At 38.6% G+C, this 18,702-nt stretch overlaps 1 protein-coding gene across 7 annotated transcripts in view; it reads right to left on the reverse strand.

Annotated features, from left to right (window-relative positions):
* The window catches only part of GRID2 (glutamate ionotropic receptor delta type subunit 2), an 812,539-nt gene that overhangs the window by 253,715 nt on the left and 540,122 nt on the right, over positions 1–18,702 (reverse strand). For all 7 annotated transcript variants that reach the window (XR_010998200.1, XM_068187568.1, XM_068187570.1 and 4 more), the window contains one exon: positions 13,304–13,509. Coding sequence is in view for 6 of the 7 variants with exons in the window: in XM_068187568.1 (XP_068043669.1) it covers positions 13,304–13,509 (206 nt within the window). In the remaining variant the exon portion in view is untranslated. The remainder of the gene's footprint in view (positions 1–13,303; positions 13,510–18,702) is intronic.

Consider the following 18,702-nt stretch of genomic DNA (forward strand, 5'->3'; position numbering starts at 1 on the left):
TCAAATCTCCATCTCCATAAGCAATGGATAAAGCTAGGGAATAAGTCTGAGGGGTTTTGTCTTTTCACATACTTCAGGTGTGCTCAGACAGCTGTGATGGGGAAGTGGCAGTACATTATGAGTTCTTTCACCCTGTTCTGCCTCCTCCCTTGTTCAATGTGCACTTCAGCCTGCATGAGTCTGTCAGCCAGCTTGAGGCCAGCGCTCAACTCTCTGTGTCCTCTTTGAATGCTGGTTTGACAGTCTGCTTGCATTCACTGTTGCAAGCCTCATTAGGATCCTCAGTAATGGCAGGCTGGAAGCCACTTTCTAAACAAGAGTAAAATGAAGATTGATTAAATGGACAATGAAAAAGTACTTTCAGTTCAACCTTAGCAGTTGGCAGTATGGATACCTAAATGTCTTCACAGCAAAGACAGTGATGTTCTCATTGTGCTGGAAGACCCATGACCGCAGTACAACAGACTGAATTGCAAAGAGCTTGGCTTGGAAGTAAATTTGAAAGCCAGTCAGGAGAAAAGCAGAATGAAAAGAAAGGTCACAAAACTCTGCAGAGGATGTAGATGTTTCAAAATCTGGTTTTATTCCAACTTGGAATGAAGTGCAAGACCTTTGAAATTCTGTGAAATATGTTTCGGAGTTGAGGCCCTCAGTTAATCTGCCTAGCTATCTCAGAAGCACAGACCATAAGAAAATTAAAAATTTTTGATTGAGAAAAGCTCTTAGTTGGCTTCAGTCAGGATCTGATACCTTAAAGTCAACGAAGTTCTACTGACATTTAAGTAATTTACAGAATAGAAACCACAGGCTTTATTCTTTAAATACATCTTTAAATACAAATTCTACAGCAGCATACTACTAGCCTGATTTCTGTTCTACATGTATGACTTTTGGCTTAGACACGTGTTAGATAAATATATGTGACATAGTATATAAATAAAACACGGTTTTATTACATAACTATTAATTTCCCCCCCTACAATTAAGGCAAAAATTTTAAAAAAATCCCAAAGATCATATATCAGATCTACATTTACATCACTATTGTGAGGGCGAACCAAAGAATTAACAGGGGATATGAAACAGGTATTCTGTAGACCCAACAGCACCTCTGTCCTGAGAGAGGAAAATTTCAATACAACATATATCTCCAGGAAATTAAAATATTTTAAGGATATTGCATGCAAAAAGCTTTCATTTCTAAGAGCATCTAAAAATGCCAAGCATGTTATTTTTTCTGGTCTCTGTTTAAATTAGAGTTTGTGGGAAGGTGCTTTCATCATTGCTTAATTGAATCTGGAGAAAACTTGAAACATCCACTTCCCTTTTTCTTTCCTCTGTTTTCCCCCTAGCACGCCTCACTTCTTGTCCAATGCAAAACCAATGATTAACATATGCAATAACCTATGGAAATTTTTCCACTATCAGTCCCATTAAAAAATGTCCAATCCCATGATGAGAATCAGTCTACTTCCCGAAGCTAAGGCCTTGCCTCAAGGCTTTCTTTTGGCCTGTCTCCAACTACCTGAGGATGGGTTAAAAGGAACCTTTGCTCTTGGTGCCTTTATGACTAAATGAATGTTTTCTGCAAAGCACTCTGAGGCAAGTTCGTTTACTGAATTCCTAAAGCAGGTTGACAAAAATCTATCTCCTCATTTAATCTCTTCTGAATTTGTGTCCATCTTACTTCTAAGAAATACTGACTCAGAAGCCAGATAAAGAACAAGAGATCAAACAAAACAGATTACTTTCATCTTTTAACACAGCAGGTCAATACTATGATCTTGCTAATTTCCTTTTCCTCCTCTAGTGTTCATGTGTAGTAACTATTTCTTATATAAATTTGTGCTGACAGCATAAACTCCTACTGCTTCTTGTTGAAGGTGATGAAGAATTTTTTTACTGTGAGGGTGGCTGAACCCTGGAATAGGTTGCCTGGAGAGGTTGTGGAGTCTCCCTCTCTGCAGATAGTCAAAAGCCATCTGGACATAATCCTGAATAATGTATCTAATGGACTCTGATTGACCAGGGAGGTTGGGCTACATAACCTCTAGTGGTTCCTTCTAACCTGATCCATTCTGTGATTCTTTATATGCTCTGAAATACAGGAATTTCTCTAAGATCAAAATATTTATCTATCTAAAAACAAATGTTGATTCCCTCCCTCAGCAATTCACAGAGAGGTTTGGGTTGGAAGGGTCCTTAAAGATCACCTAGTTCCAACTACCCTATTACAGGCACAGATACCTTTCACTAGACTCAAGCTGCCCCATCCAGCCTGGCTTTGGACACTCCCAAGGATGGGGCCTCCACAGCTGGATATGTGGCCCATCCTGGCCTGTGAATGTACATGGCTGGATCATGTCCAACCTCTCATCCTTCAGTATCCCCAAATCCTTCTCAGCACGACTGCCTAGTCACTTGTAAGAAGAGACAAAATGAGCGAAGCCCCCAAGGAAGCTCTTATTTAAAGAGGGGGCCCGTGCTGTGGGTGACCCAGAAAACAAGTAGAAAGCATGTTTTTACAAATTCAAAGTGGTACTTTTTTACACCTATTCTCACAATTAGCAGAAGGAGCTGTTACTTTCATTTATGGAAATTCTGAGATGAATCGCAGCACTATTTAATATTCCATTTAAAATAAGAAGATCTGGTACAAAAAACTCCTGCATCTTTAAAAAAAATATTTATAAATAAGCTAAATAGCAGAAGTACTAACTAGGGGAAAATTATGTTGGGAGGTAAGAAACTTATAATGTGTAAATCTAAAATTAGCTCTTGACAACAGTCCCCAACTCCTGTTGAAACTGCAGAAAACATAAAATCAGCTACAGTTGGCTAAGTGCTTCCAAAATAAATTATCTTAAAACAGTCTTCAAAAATATTACTGCTGACTATGAAGTGTCTACAAAAGCAACCTGAATCAGGTACCCATCTTTGTAGTCATTGTTTCTAATGGCAGACTAAGCATTTTTATTAATGTGCTCTTAATCTGTTGACAGATAATTATCCAATCTGGTTGACCAAATGTTAAAGGAAAGAACTTATTTTGACACAAGGATTACAAGCATGTGTGGCAAAAGCATTACAGCCATAATAAAACTACCACACACAATCTGAAAAGAGAAAAACATGGAAGACCTTGCTCAGCAAAATTTCACGAAAGTCCCAGCAAACTCTGTGAAAGGAGTGATAGGGTATAAACTTCAACCTTTACTTCAGACTAACTAATGAGAGCTTCTTCAGTGTCACAAGGAACATTATTAGAAGAAATAATGACTATTAGTTTTAATTTCAGTTTAACTAAATGAATTATATATTAATTGATTGTGAGTAAATTAACTGTGTTTTGGGGTTAGAAATATTCAACACTGAATTTTCATGGTAGATAGGAAATCAGTCATATTTTCTGGAAAACAAGGTAAGCTAATGCAATGACTGTATCTCTACCTTCTGGTGAGAAGGAAGGAGGCAGAACAGATCTGCCAAGCAGGCAACATCACTTTGGAGAAAGGATTGGATTCGAAATAGTTTTGTCAGATCTTATCTTCACTATAAGCTAATCCTCTCTAGCTGTCATTTTATTTCAAAGAGACACTCATCCCATGGCAATCAACTGCATATTAGTTTTGCAGATGTTCAGACTGGGCTTTTTATAACACAAGAATCAGCCACCCTCGGTTATGTAGAAAATGCTCACTTTAATACACTGTCTGTCTCTACCAATGTGCGTGTAATAGCTTTGTTGCATTAATGTGCTTGCTTTCTTTTTTTTTTAAATTTTATTTACACTGTTTGGCTGCTTGAAGCAATTTACTCTCCTTGGGAAGACATTTGTCTCTCAAGAGGAACACAACAGAGATGTTTATAGTGAGGCCATAAAAGCAGGGAGGAAGGATAAGCAGTAACCAAGACTATCACATCCAATTAAAACCGCTGGTATGAAGACAGGAGAATATAATTAAGTATGATAGCAATTTAAGAAAGCAGAACAAAGAATAGCCAACACAAATTGATGAAGAAAATAATTATTACATCTTTGAAGATCATGGGAGGTCAGCCCCTCAGTTATTCATTTTAGTCCAGAAACAGCATGCCCAGCAAGATCCCAAAGAAGAGGATGTCAGTTACCGAGTGTTTGAAAGCCATGTAGAGAAACAGAAAGCAATTATAGGAAAGCATAACCAAGCAGTTGTTTGCACAACAGCAAATATTATGAGATTCTCATGAAGTACATAATACATCTTCTACTTAGTACTTAATCACTAAAGCTTCCCTTCTCTCAAACACACAGTTTAACTATTGCTTTCAATACAAAATACTGGTCAGAGCTCACATACATTGTGGAATTTCTTTCTTATTGTATTCCAAAGCAAAAATTCTTATTATATAACTACCCAAATTCTGATATCATAAATATTTGTACTGGCAACAAGACAATTACATCAATTACATTCATATTGTCCTGCATACACCTGTCTAGCAAATGTGAGTATGTTTTATCAACAAAATAAGTTTTGGTTTTATAGAAAAAATAATACACTACAACTTTTCTTGTTGTCACTAGAGAGGTAGGTCTGGTAGATCTCACAATTGTGCTACAGTGTGACACAGGATGGAAACCAGCACCATGTGAATATCCATCCGTAATACAGGCCACAACACTAAACACCATACAGCCAGAATGAAGAAAATACTGAAAGAATTAAAATGCAGACACAAGGTGTGACTTTCTTATGCTGTAAATCACACAAGTGCTCTGGTACATATTGGACTTGCACACACACTTCAGAGAGTGTCTCCTTATGCCACCAGCATCACATTGAGGGTGTAAAAGCCTAGAGAACCATGGTACAATTCACAAGGTATGTAGGTATCACCAGACTTGTAATATCAGTCAGGCCTGACTTTTCACATGTGAGGCATGGCTGATTAGAGGATAAATATATCTGCTGCTGCTTCTCCTCAGCTGCTGTTATCAGCAACCTTAATAAAATAACAACCTTCACAGCCAACACAAATGTGCCAGCTGAGCTCCAGGCTACTGATACTGAGCCTTACCTTTCAGTAACACAAAGGCACAGCCTTAGTTCTAGATTTCATATCAGTGCAAAGGACCTGCAGACTACCCCCAGCTCCTGTTCTTCTAAGTGTAGACCCTATGTGTTGGGATAGATTTCCCAAACTGGTTTTGCTTCATTTTAGATACCAAAATAAATGACCCTGGCTAAAGCAAGCACTGCATACTGTCCCAAGAATCCAAATGCTACATTGCAAAACTCAATTTTACTATGCCTGAAAACACAAACAGAAAAGATTGCTTCAGGTTTCAGGTTCAGTAAGGATGCAAATGATACAAATCCCTTTGAAGCTGACTTATTTTGGCACTGAGACTTTTATTTTCATTGTTTTATAACTAAAATGTTTTATCCTTGAACTTTCACCTTATGGTAAGCAAGTGCATATAAAATCTAAGCCAACGTCACTCTATACATAGTAAAAAATCCAGTCATTTTCTAATCCAGTCATTCAGCCATCAGCTGGATGGCCTATATTCAAGGATGCAAGAGCATAAAAAGGCAAGGAATTGGACTACACCATAAACCAAGAATTTTCTCAGATTTTTCACTGAAATGTAAAATCTAAAATCCTCTAAGACCCCTTCTTTCATGTTAAAAAAAGTCAGGGAGGCAACTTAAAGGGTGGTTTAAGTGGTTCCACATTCTGAACATATTTTCTGAACATCCCTTTACTAGAGATTTCTAACATCCTACGAAATAAAAAAATCCTTTAAGCCTGTATTTCAATTTGCAGCTATGAATTCTGCACTTAATGCTGGAGAAAGAAGGAAAAAAATACATTTTTCAACATTGTAATTAATAACAACAACAAATTACAGTAGAGTACACTGAATAGGATTTATTTGACCTCAAGCAATGGTGTAGAGAAGGGACTCAAAAAAGGCAAATATGCTCTTCAGGAGAGTGCAGGTCTAAAAGCTCAAACACTAAGGTGAGAAAGATAACCTCAAAGATGAGAGCACTCAGCTTACTTACAAGAAAAAAAAAGGAGCAAACAGTCACTGAAAAATCTCATTTTTGGCCTCTGAAGACCATCAGTCCTAGATAAAATCCAATCAACATACACACTTGTGATAAAATTATAGGAAAAGGAGATAAAAATAGCAGTAGGTTCATTTGTTTGCTGCTGCAGATTCTTCACTTTCATAACTGCCCTCTAAAAGAGAACTGCCTGAACAACTCTTACCTTAAGAGACTTCAGACTTGTGTTTTGTGTAAATAGGATTGTTAAAAAAATCCCAGCGATCATGAAAAAACTTTAACAAAGACAATACTGAAAATCTCTGAAGTAAATTATGCTGCATATCAAATGCATCATAAGCATCACACATCAATAAATGTGATAAAGAATTACTCTTTTCATTACTTTACAGGAAAATACCAACCAGTTACCACATTCAGCAGGGCACTGAAAGTTTTGATGTACTTATACATGTGACAAACCATCATGTCACTCCTCAGCCTAATTGGAAATCCAACAGGCATCCCATTAAACCTGGGTATTCTTCCATTCCAACATTGGATCTGTTCAATTGCCAAATTCAGCTGAGCAAATCCTTTTTTATCCAAACTCTGTTTTACTTTGACAAGAAGAAACTGTTTGGGTAGTAGAGTTAATTTGAAAACATAAAACACTGTGTGGGTTTTAGGTGGTAGATGAATATGCTTTTATTTTTGCAGAAAATGTTTGCATGTACACAAAGGAATGTTATTTTAGCTCATATACACAGTACACAGTTATGCAGACACACATACAGCAGAAGAAGAAAATCCTGCTCTGGATTTCCTAAATCCAAATCTGATGCCTGTTCCTGAACATACTTGGGACTGGCAGCCTATGGCACACACACACCAAGGCAAACCAACATTTTTGAATTTCAGTAAAGCTTTCAATGCTGTCTCTCACAGGACCCTTCTGCACAAAATGTCCAGCCCTCAGATGGATAAACACATAACATGTTGGGTGAGCAACTGGCCCACAGGTCAGGCAGAAAGGGTCACAGTGAATGGGGTGACCTGTCACCAGGGGGGTTATGCAGGGCTCCATCTCAGGCCATGGACTCTTCAACATTTTCATTAATGACTTGGATGCAGTAGTGGAAGGGATACTAAGCAAGTTTGCAGACAATGCAAACCTGGCAGGAGCTGTTGGCTCCCTCAAAGGCAGGGAGGACCTGCAGAGAGACCTTGATGAATCAGAGGACCGGGCAATCACCAGCCATGTGAACTTCCATAAGGCAAAGTGCCGGATTCTGCACCTGGGATGGGGCAACCCTGGATCTATGGAGAGACTGGGGAATGAGAGGCTGGAAGGCAGTGACATGGAACAGGACCTGGGGGTCCTGGTCCATGGCAAGTTGAACATGGGTCAGGAGTGTCCTAGCAGCCAGGAGGGCCAACCTTGTCCTGGAGGACGTCAGGCACAGCATCAGCAGCCGGGCAAAGGAGAAATAGAAGAACATGTTAAGCTACTAGAGAGCATCCAAAGGAGGGCTATCAAGATCATGAAGGGCCTTGAGAAGAAGACGTATGGGGAGAGACTGAGGTGACTTGGCCTGTTCAGTCTGGAGGAGACTGAGGCGAGACCTCACTGAAGTTACAGCTTCCTCATGCGGGGAAGAGGAGGGGCAGGCACTGATCTCTTCTCTATGGTCACCAGTGACAGAACCCAAGTGAATGGCCTGAAGTTGTATCAGGGAAGGTTTATGTTGGATATCAGGAAAAGGTTCTTCACCCAGATGATGTTTGGGCACTGAAACAGGATTCCCAGGGAAGTGATCACAGCACCAGCCTGACAGAGATGAAGAAGCATTTAGACAACGTGCTCGGGCACATGGTCTGACTTGGTGTGTCCCATGCAGGACCAGAAGCTGGACTTGATGATCCCTGTGAGTCCCTTCAAACTCAGCAGATTATGTGAATTATGTGGACTTGATACTTGTCTGGAGTCTTCTACCTCTCCCTTCTACGCGTCTCTTCTGTCCACGCCTGAACAAAAATCAATTGCCATCTTCTCCCACTGGAAACATTTGAATTTTTACTGCAGATTTCAGTGGAAGTGGCACACGAGTGCATCTGATTCTTAACTCCTATTTTCAGCTTCATTCACTTCACCTCATATGTGTATATCATGCTTTTGACTAAAGACAGAATCACTTTCCTTATTAATAAAAAAGGAATAGAAAAAGAAAACAGCTAATTTTTGTCCTAGTCTTCCTTAGGATATATGTAAAATAAAAAGAGAAAACCATCACAAAATAAGATTTTTTTTTTTTTAAAGGGGGGGAAAAAAGAAAATATTAAGTTGCCATGAACTTTGGACACACAAAGCTGAATCAACCTTCTGGAAAAGTTGAATAAATTTTCCTAATTCTCAGTAAATAAGTTAATTAAAGAAATAAGCCTGGTTAGAGCACTGTGTAACACTAAAGCAAATCCCTGTCTTCATATCTAAAAGATTTACAATTTCCTTCATATCAGGTATAATATCTGGTAAAACAACAACTATATTACTACATGAAAAAAACCTGTATTTTTTCAAATAATTACATTTAAAATTAACTGTTATTTTCATCAGAGAGACAACAATAAATATAATAAAAATCAGGGCATTTGCTAACAGGAATAATCTCGTTTCACAGAATAAATGTTAGTTCTCATTCTATTCACACTAATGATGAGTAAAAGCATGTCAGAAGTTCAATTACATGATGCAATTTAAATGATATTTGCTCCTTAAACACTCTTTCCTTTTTTTTCCACTTGCCCACGACATGGCAAGAACTCCTCAGTACTTAATTTATAGGCTTAATTCTATTTTCCATGTATATTTTACCATTTCATTTCTAGAGTTCTTTTATTCATGAAAGTAGCAGTGTAGCTTCTTTTTATTTGAAAATAAATATAAAAAAAAAAAAAAACAGTACCTATAGAAGTTAGTGTACACATAGGCCAACATACAGGACTTATTTGCTGCAACTCCCAGATTTGGCAGCAGGTAGTTTTGTTGAATACACTTTTTCAATAATTATAAACCAGTTCTATCATGCAGATGAGTTTAACTTTTAATAGATGTTTAATAGTAAACATGTCCAATATCTCCAGCATACTTGAAGTCTGGCTATGATGGGGTTCAGTGACTTCAAGTGTGTTGCAGAGTGGAACCTTTGCAATAATAAATAGCAAACATTCTCATTTACACAAACCATGCAGTGTAGAGTGAGTTGAAGATTCCAACCTGGGAAGTGTCAATGCTCACTGCATTGATAGCTTGAGGTTGTCAAGCCTCAAAGAGCTTTGCTGGCTTATGCACATTGCTAATGCTCTGAAACTTTTGCTAGATAAACTGCTGAATCTTGCTGGCCCAGCCAAAAAATGTTCTCAACTCTCTTTGTAAGAGGTCACTAACCTCTGCAACAGAAGTAAAGAATGGACCTTGCAAGGGGCACGAAGATACACAGTCACATCTGCTGAGGTTGCTGGGCTGGTAATCCCTCCTTTGAGGGGAGGCTGGAGGCAGCAGTTTCTTCAGCACCTACACCAAGGCCTTCCAGAACCTGCCTGTCAAAACTCCATCAACATCCCTGGCTGATGCTAGGGCTCTTTCACACATGGCTTACTGGATTTTCAATGTGTGAAGTTTTTCTCTATACGTAAATGAATGAATTAGCTTCATTGTCCCTTCTTTGTAGTCCTGTTATTAGCTCCTGGAGTCATGACACAGAAGAACACATTCACATTTCTGCACTCAAGTGATAAGGTAGCTTCCTTAGCTAAACAGAAAAAAACCCTGAAAGCAGAGATATACTGAAAGCATTTTGGCCCAGTGGAGGACATCTGGCTTGTGTCCTAAAGTATTGCTTCCCAAAGTCTGGCTTCTCAAACTTGCTTTGTTATCATCAGAACCTCTGTTGCCACCTGATTTTCCTGGCCTGATCCTGCTCCTACCCACACTCCTCACACTTGACTTTTGAATCCCTTGATTTTTGTTGTGGTGCTGAGCTAGAAAAGACATCTAATTTAAGAACATCTTATTTTTCCCTTATATGACTTTTCCTATCTGACATATTCATCCCAAATCAGAAGAACATGAGCAAAAAATATCCCCACCCCAAAACAAAGCAAAAAACTGACACACAGTTCACATCCATCACCAGTGCTATCAGATAGCATAGCAAATTTTGTGCAAGCCAGTAGGATATTTAGTAATCACAAAAGTTTCAGTGGGAAAATTTTGCTTCACCTGTGGGACCTGGGCAGGTATTTGCAAAAAAAAAAAAAAAAAAAAAAAACAAACAAAAAAAAAAACAACATGGACAAGTCACCAGTATATCCTTGGCAAAGTATTTTTCTGCTGCCAGAAAGTCATCTGTGGAGAGGTGCCAGTCTCTGCTTGCTCCATACCTCTGCACTCCTTAGCCCCAGTGAATTTTGCTCTTTCAGAAGATTTTTTTTTCCCTCTGCTCCTCCATCTCCAGCTCAAAGCAACAAAGGATATTTGGGAATCCAGCCGGCCCCTCCCTCTCACTTCACATTAATCCTTTAGCCAGAAAAAAGAAATGCTGTGATACTTGCTCCCAGAGTTTCCTGCCTTTACATGCTGTATGGAGGACAAATTATTACATAGTGTTTAAAGAGAAGGTAGACTTTCATTTCGACAGCCAGAGAAGTGCATTTACTTCTTAATCTCCATTTTATTAAGTGTATAAGCACAGATCTCATCTCTGCAAGCTCTAGAAACAGAAGAGGTAGAGAGAAAGAAGTGCCTAACATAAAAAAGCAATACCGCTATTAAAAAAAAAAAAAAAAAAAAAAACAAAAAACAAAGAAAAATATTTCAAACACAGAATTTCAAAGAGTCTGAACAAAGATAAAATCTACACAAGCAAACTCCAGTTTACAGACTGCTTATTTACACAGGCCAGTGTCTGACTATTTACTCTGGAATAGTTGTTACTTGCATAGTAATCAAGACCACGCTTACTACAGCTGTTACAGAGTGAATGAACCCTCTTCTCAGCTAAACAATGACAGGCTTCAGCCAGAGCAGTCATCTAAGAAGGGACCAAGCAGCAGAGTTTATGTGAGGTCTGGGGAGAGAAGCAGACAGCTGAATCCAGCGAGGCAGACAAAAGCTTCTACTGAGCAGAAAAAGCCCAAGGGCTTTTTTTGCATATGAAGTTTTTTTCTTATTATAATCATAAGGTTTACATGCTAAATCCACCAGGTTAAGCTGAATTTCGCAGCTAAACTGATCAGGCACAAGGTACAGGTTTCGGAATCAGCACAATCATTAAATTGTTTGGGAATATCTTTGCCCATTGGCAGTCCATAGAGCTTTATAATTTCTTTGCCCCTATAGTACAGCCGCTGGTTTGACTCAGAATAACAGTTTTTAATATCCATTGGAAAAGCAACCCCTGCAAACTTCTTGTGCAAAGATTTTGTGTTGGAGCTCACTTGTTTAGTTCATTTCCTATCATTAACACAAATAAGCTATAGCAATAATCACACTTCTGTTTGAGTAACTCTTCCTATTAAGAGGCTCCTGCTGTGAATTTACCAGTCACATATTATACTCCAAATAAATCCTGGTATCCTGGAAAAAAACTGCAATATGGGGCTGATGTGAGAGTCTCTCTTTGAACCACAGTTGCAGAAGAGGATAATGACCTTCTCTGGTAGACTTCCAGAAGGAGAAACATTACGAGTCTCTTGTTTTTCAGGATTTTTTTTGGTGTTTAGTATAGGATTTTTTTTGGAGGGAGGGGGATTTGGTTTAGTTAGTTTTTTTACTGGTCTTTTGATTTTTGGAGTCTTGAGTGCCCACTGCCAAAGTAAGAACTCTAAAGTAAATTGTCTACTTTCTTGGCAATGCCTTCAAAAGATGACAATGACTTTGTTACTATGCCCAAGTGTGTAAAAATAAATGATAAAATGTATCTTGTTTTTAAAAGAATGTTTCTCTGTAAGTACAATGCAGGGGTTTTGTTTTGCTGAGTTACAGTAGTTTGACCCCCCCAAACATGCTTCTTTCAAGTTGCAATGTGAAATATCTCATAATGCCTCTTACCAAAAAATAAAACGCTTGTGACATGGGTGATGAAAACACTGCAGAACAATCTAAATATGCCCACAAATTGTTTAAACCTTATGAAGCACGACACACATTTAGATAGAGCAGCAGACCCTCATTACTCAGAATTAGCAAGCTTCAAGTGTGTAACGAGGACAGTGAAACACCCACCCAAAACAAACCAAGGGCAAACAAAATTTTGAAAAAGAAACCAAGAAAGCCAACTTCTAGCTAATGTTCCTAGAAGACATTCACTTGAGACTGGATACAAAGTACTTTTTATGCAGAAGGTTGAATTTCTCAAGACCAAGGTAATAGCAAAATATAGAAGAAAAGTAATGCAAGTCAGAAACAGATCCAAATATAAATTATTGAAGACAAAAAGTGTATTTCTATGGAACAAAATAGAGATTTTAAAGTTTTGGTTGATGATGAAGAATATACATGCATGCAAAACCACATGTGAAACAGCACAGGGCCATGTAAAAAGAACCATGCCACTCATGAAAAAAGATTGTACAACTTATAGTCAAATGCAATATGTAGGTCTTCTGTCTCTAAATCCCTAAGAATCTTTTGAAAATCTGGTCCATATTATTTGAAACCATGACTTTAGACTATAATCTCAAATTCTTCATGCAAATCAAATCTTCCATATATTCCACTACTTCTTACTACTACTCAGTGGCACAAAAGAGATCATTATCAACATCATTTTATGTTGAAATAGAATTTCGATTAGATAAACACATTTTATCCACAAATACATATTTTATATATTTCTCTAAATAAGAAAACTTTCAGTTGTAAAGATTTCAGTAATGGGGGTCACAATGGAAATACAATACCTTTGAGCTTCAATCAGAAGCCTGAGGGGTAATTCTTCTGCATATTTCCTAAGTGCTTTTGTTCATGTGGGATGTGGTTTTGCTTGTTTTCTCTTTAAATGTACATGCACATTTAGGAAGATGAATAAACACCCTTACATGCTAATCTTTGAATAGAGAATATTTCAACTTTTACTTGGGGGGCTTACCTGGGGTTTTTTTAATTACCATTATGAAGTACAAATAAAGTAAATTTTTTCACACACCACTGTGGTCTTGGTCAGCAAAAAAAGAAGATAACCTGTCATTAAAATACATACCTCTGTCAGGAATGATTTGGCTGTGGAAGGGTTCATTATGAGAATGGCCCGTCTCAGGGTATCCCGGTAGCGGTTCAGCTCTTCTATTCTCATAGTGGCAAAGAGCCCCGTGATCATTTTATTGATGTTGCTTTCTACTTTCTGTAATGCTACATCCATTCCCTGTTGAGATACTTTGTCTAAAAATTCTTGTATTCCACGGATATCTAGAAAAAACAGAAGGCAAACAAGATGTTAATTGGTAAGTGGATAAAAAGACACAAGTAACTGTTCCATTTATCTCACAGAAACTTTGTAAGGTAAATCCCTACAGGCTTTCCCTTAATATTCATTAAGCCTCTTCCTGAGCTGTGCTCACTGCATTTTGTTAAGTACTAAAACAGGAGAAAGAATGGCCACAAAACAGCTACTGTCCAAAACAGCCATTAGAAAACAAACCTACAAACACTTTTAGAATTTCTCCTAATTTGGCCATTCAACCATCACACTTGGTCCTAATCTTTCCCAATGGACTTCTACACTAAAATCCATATAGGGCAATGAGACCATGGTGACCATCACACACAATTCTTCCTTCAGGCAAGGGTTGATGGAGGACAACTGAGGATGAGAAAGGCAGCAAGCAGATTGTTTTCTTTTGTGAAACTCAAAACTATGTTATCCATGCTATGTAGCTTGATGTATCTAAGCGAAGCTTGAGCAGTTCACTCATAAAAAAGTCTTGATGTTGCTCTAAACTTCACAAAACAAAAGCCAGATGTACAGTTGTTGCAATGATACTGCCTGGTCTCATCTGATACCACTGGCTGAGTTTAGTAAATTCTCCCCTGCATACTGCTCCTGTAGAGTTTTCTGGCTCACTCTGGGTAAACCCTTCTTTAAGAATGACTTAGGAAGACTCGATCAGCAAAATGTTGACTGAGTTTACTACCTGGCTTGTAATATATTTATAGTCTACCAAACTGAAATGTCTGGGTACTCTTCACATTGTTATGCTGCCTCTAGCTAGCCCAAGACTTTGGAAGGGCTTTTTCCAGGACTGAATTCCCCAAGCATGCTTGACTTTTCCTTTGCTTTGCTCTTTTGAATGGTTTTAACTAAAACTCCAAAGTTAATGCTTAAAAATTAAAATCATTCAATGACTTCACAAGTCAGATCAGGGCCTTCTGAACCTCAGGAAAATCTCTTCAGCCTCACTGAGTCCTCAGTATTTGACCTCTAGTCACAACTGCAGATTCTCAATCTGTTTTCAGGAGCTAAGCCAACAGTTGCCTAAGGTGACTCTTCCCTCCAGCAGTTGCTCTGACCTGCTGCTCCAGAGGATACTCAGCAGGACATCCTTCCTTCCCTACCAGCACGCAAGCCTCCCACACACACAACTGCTCTCATTTAGGGGAGAAAGAAACAGCCCTAGAGAGTCAACACATCACACACTATGGGAAAGGGAAAAGAGAAAAAGGAAATAAATCAGCAACCCCACATAAACAGATTGTTTCTAAAGAAACAGCTCTTCAAAAAATAAAGGTTCCTCAGGTTCAGGAGGACATTTGTGGTTAAAATCACCAGAAAATATTTCTCCCATTAGAATACTCAATGTTGTCTCTCCTAGATGCATAATCTTAGATCCAGTCTCTGAGGGAATTCCTCAGAATTCCTCGAAGTTCCTTCTTTGCTTGCCTCAATCACTCATTTTCCAGGGGAATGGTCAGACCTGAAGCCACAGGCTTATCATGTGTCTGCATGAGACATCTAATAGTTGAGAAAGCTTCCAATTAGATTTTCACAACATCTTGGCTACTCAGATCTTTTGGCCTGACCTACTGACTTCCCCTGCTCCCTGCTCTTCTTATGGGGGGTGCCACAAACAGCAGTATTAGGAAAACAAGGTTCAGTCTGCCCAGGAGAAAAAATGCTTTGTCTGCATCAACAGCAGAGATCAACAAACCAGAGAATATTACAGATAGCTGTCTTCCTCCAGCACCAGTTTACTGAGATGCTCCAAATTATGAAGAAACAGCTATGTAATAGCTTATAATCAAACAGTACACAAGAGTATTTCAACAGGGTTAGTCCTGGAAGTCTGTCACAATCAGCAAGCTAGGTCTTCTGTCTAGAGCTCCAAAATACCATGAACTGGAAAGAAATGGTATTTTATGTATTTAGAGTTTCATCACCAAAACCTCACTCTCTAGACACTGCCAAAATATCAGTATTACTAAACACTTGTACGATAGTTTAACTGTGAATAAAATACATGCATGCCCTAAAAATAAAGTTCCATAAGAGAATCAGATACTAATTACAGCTTCTATTTAATATCTAAATCAGGAAAATTAGATTCAATCTAATCAGAGATGTTAGAAATTTTTGGCACTTTAAATACCAACAAGATTATTTGAAGTGCTACAAATATGTCTAGTTTTATGCAAATGATAAAATAACTTCTTTCTACTTTAACTCCTTCATTCTAAAGTTCTTGAGGCTCACACACTCTGAGGATTACTCAGGATCCAGACTAACTTAATCAAATAGGTAAAGCTGACCTGTTGAAGTCAAAATCACTGAAGAACAAGGAACACATGTAGATGGGATCTAAATATAGTGTCAAAATATCAGGAAGAAATTTTACTTACGTTATGAAAGCCTTTTTAAAGACTTAAATTCTTTCTCATAAATCAATATATTTTCTGACACCAGAACAGAGTAAGCAGGAACCTCTTAAAAAAGTTTCATTGGTCCTTTGTCAAAACAAGGAACATAATTTCACTTGACCTGAATTTATAAACACACTGGAGTTATTGACTGATATTCTGCATAATCTGTATTGACCCAGAAGCCAGATTATAGGATCAAATGGTTTTCTTTGCCATGAAGACCTGCATATAAACAATGAAACAATTATATTTATTCTTCACTAAATGATGGGACAAAAGAGATCCAGTATTGTTCTCTACATTTATTAGGTGACCGTGCCAACCGTATTGCATCTGTGTGACATGCTATTAGGAAAACACCACCATTCTAATGGAAAATGTTCCAAACCAGGATTCCCACTTCTTCTTTATTACTTCTGTCTTTGGCATTGGTACAACACAGACATGGGCAGAAAATAAATACAGACTTTGGTTATACCTCAGCTTACCCTTAGCAGAATGGAGGTATTGGTGGTGCTCACCTGCTGCTGTGCAACAGCAGAAAGCACATTAAAACACCCTGCAATTTAAATGCTATTTAAAGCATGATGGTACTTCCAATATTTCAGCAGCGAGTCACTAGCAGTGATCATATTCATAGTGTATGCCAAAGAACAGATGCTGCCACTGAATGGGCAGCATTATCTTTCCTGCGTGGATTGTCTGCATGTGGCACATATCCACACCGAACTGTGGAATCATCTTTCTAATAGATAAACTCCTTCTGCAGAAAAATCTGGCAAGCAACCTGTGGCACAGATGGCTTTGCTAAGGAGACACAAGACTGTTCATGTCTGGAACACAGGTGTTTCTTGCCCTGAATTTGCTAGCCAACCAACCTGTTGCCCAGCCAGAAGCCACATTTCTACTTTCTATTTAAATGAGATGAGTCACAGTCATTGCCAGAAATTCAGAAGAGTTTCACCATCACCAGTATTAATTATTCTCCTTAGTGATCAAAGCCAAAATTAACACGTAGAGACAGATCAATGCTAAGGCCAAAGTTGCTATCTCCTCTACCAGCTCAATGCCACAATTATTTAGTATTGCATTTCCTATTTTTTACTGGACAGCCATCACTTCCAGACTACACACATGTGCACAAGAACAGAGTACCCTTCTGTAGTCACCATCACCTATTGGGTTAAACCAGGCTGGAAATTTATAAGAAATATTGCCAAACGTTCTCCTTATAACCAAAACTGTTCTCAATTTAAGAGACCGCGAAGTTGGCTTGGAAATGCTAATAAGCAAAGCAAGCAAAATTTATCAAGGCCTCTGTTGGAAATGTCCTTCCTGGACATACATAACCATGCCACAAGTCAGAGGTCAACAAGGAGGTCTTATGGCCTGCACTGGTGGTGCACGCTGTTCTGGCACCGGGCACACCAGCCTGGCTGCGGTCACAGCTGAGGCGCACATGCAGAGCAGCCTGCAGAGGCCCAGCGCCACTGAAGCTCTGCAGACCTGGCTGATATATTCAATTGCAGGTACTCAGTGTAACACTGCTCCAGCTCAGATCTGAATTCAGGTGACAACTTCACCAAACTTGTCATTACTGTGTCAGCTACAGTGCATTTTGACCTAAGAAAGTAAATTCTTTCTTAAGAAATGAAATGGAAATGAAGCATGAACTCACACACCTTCTCACTGAACAATCTTCATGATACTGAAGAAAGCACAAGAAACATGTGAGTATCTTAAACACAGAGCATGCTCAGAAGAAGTGCCCTTCACAGACTATGGGTCTAAATCTTCTTAAATGAGCAGCCTGGCAGGAAGACTCAGACCTCAGCTAACATAAACCATAAGAACCATTTATTGGAAAAGCACAGGCACATGGTGTGACTTGTGGGGTTCAGAGCAGGGCCAGGAGGGGGACTTGAATGAGCCTGTGAGTCCCTTCTAACTGAGAGCATTCTATGATTCTTTCACAAGGTTTTGTTTAAGGTTTTGTTTAATCATGGGACCAGATCTGATATCACTTTTTTCTTCTCTCTGGCCTCCCATAACTTTCCTTTGCCATCTCTGTTTTATACAGAGGGAGCAAGTCCCCTAATCCATTTTGGAGAAAGCCTAATAATCAGGGCATCTGAGAACAAAATATGTTGGTTTTCAGGCATCTCATACAGGAATACCAGGATGCATATGCAGTGAAGGTTTTATAGCTTGAATAAAATGAACAGCAAATATTAAATAACTCATAAGCTAAGTACCTCTTACAATCTTATTAAAAAGAAACATCTACAAGTAGATGCAAAGTTCATAATTTTTTTTTTTCAGATCACACTATTATCAGGAGATGAGAAGATGGCACTATTCACTAATGGTAATAAATTAATCCATCCACCTGTATCATTGTGTTCCACCTAAATCACAAGGCACTCGCTGTGCACTTTGGTTATCTCAAGCCTGTCTTACAGTCATTAGCTCATCCTCCCTCTGATGGCATTTCAGATCTGAGAACCTTCTCCTCAGAGTATATGGCTGATAAATACCAACTGATTCAGCTGTGGTGGTAAAGGTGAATGTGCCTGTCATAAATATTCACTGGCTGATTTGCACAAAAGACCACTTTATTTGTACAGATGATGAGAAAAGCCATTGTATAACAAATAACACTGTTCAAATTCTTATCAAGAATAGCTTTACAATTTACCACAGTGATTCCTTCTTCCACATCACTGGCTAACATGACAGCAACTA

The sequence above is a fragment of the Anomalospiza imberbis genome, chromosome 4, assembly GCF_031753505.1.
Source record: "Anomalospiza imberbis isolate Cuckoo-Finch-1a 21T00152 chromosome 4, ASM3175350v1, whole genome shotgun sequence".
NCBI classification, from domain to species: Eukaryota; Metazoa; Chordata; class Aves; order Passeriformes; family Viduidae; genus Anomalospiza; species Anomalospiza imberbis.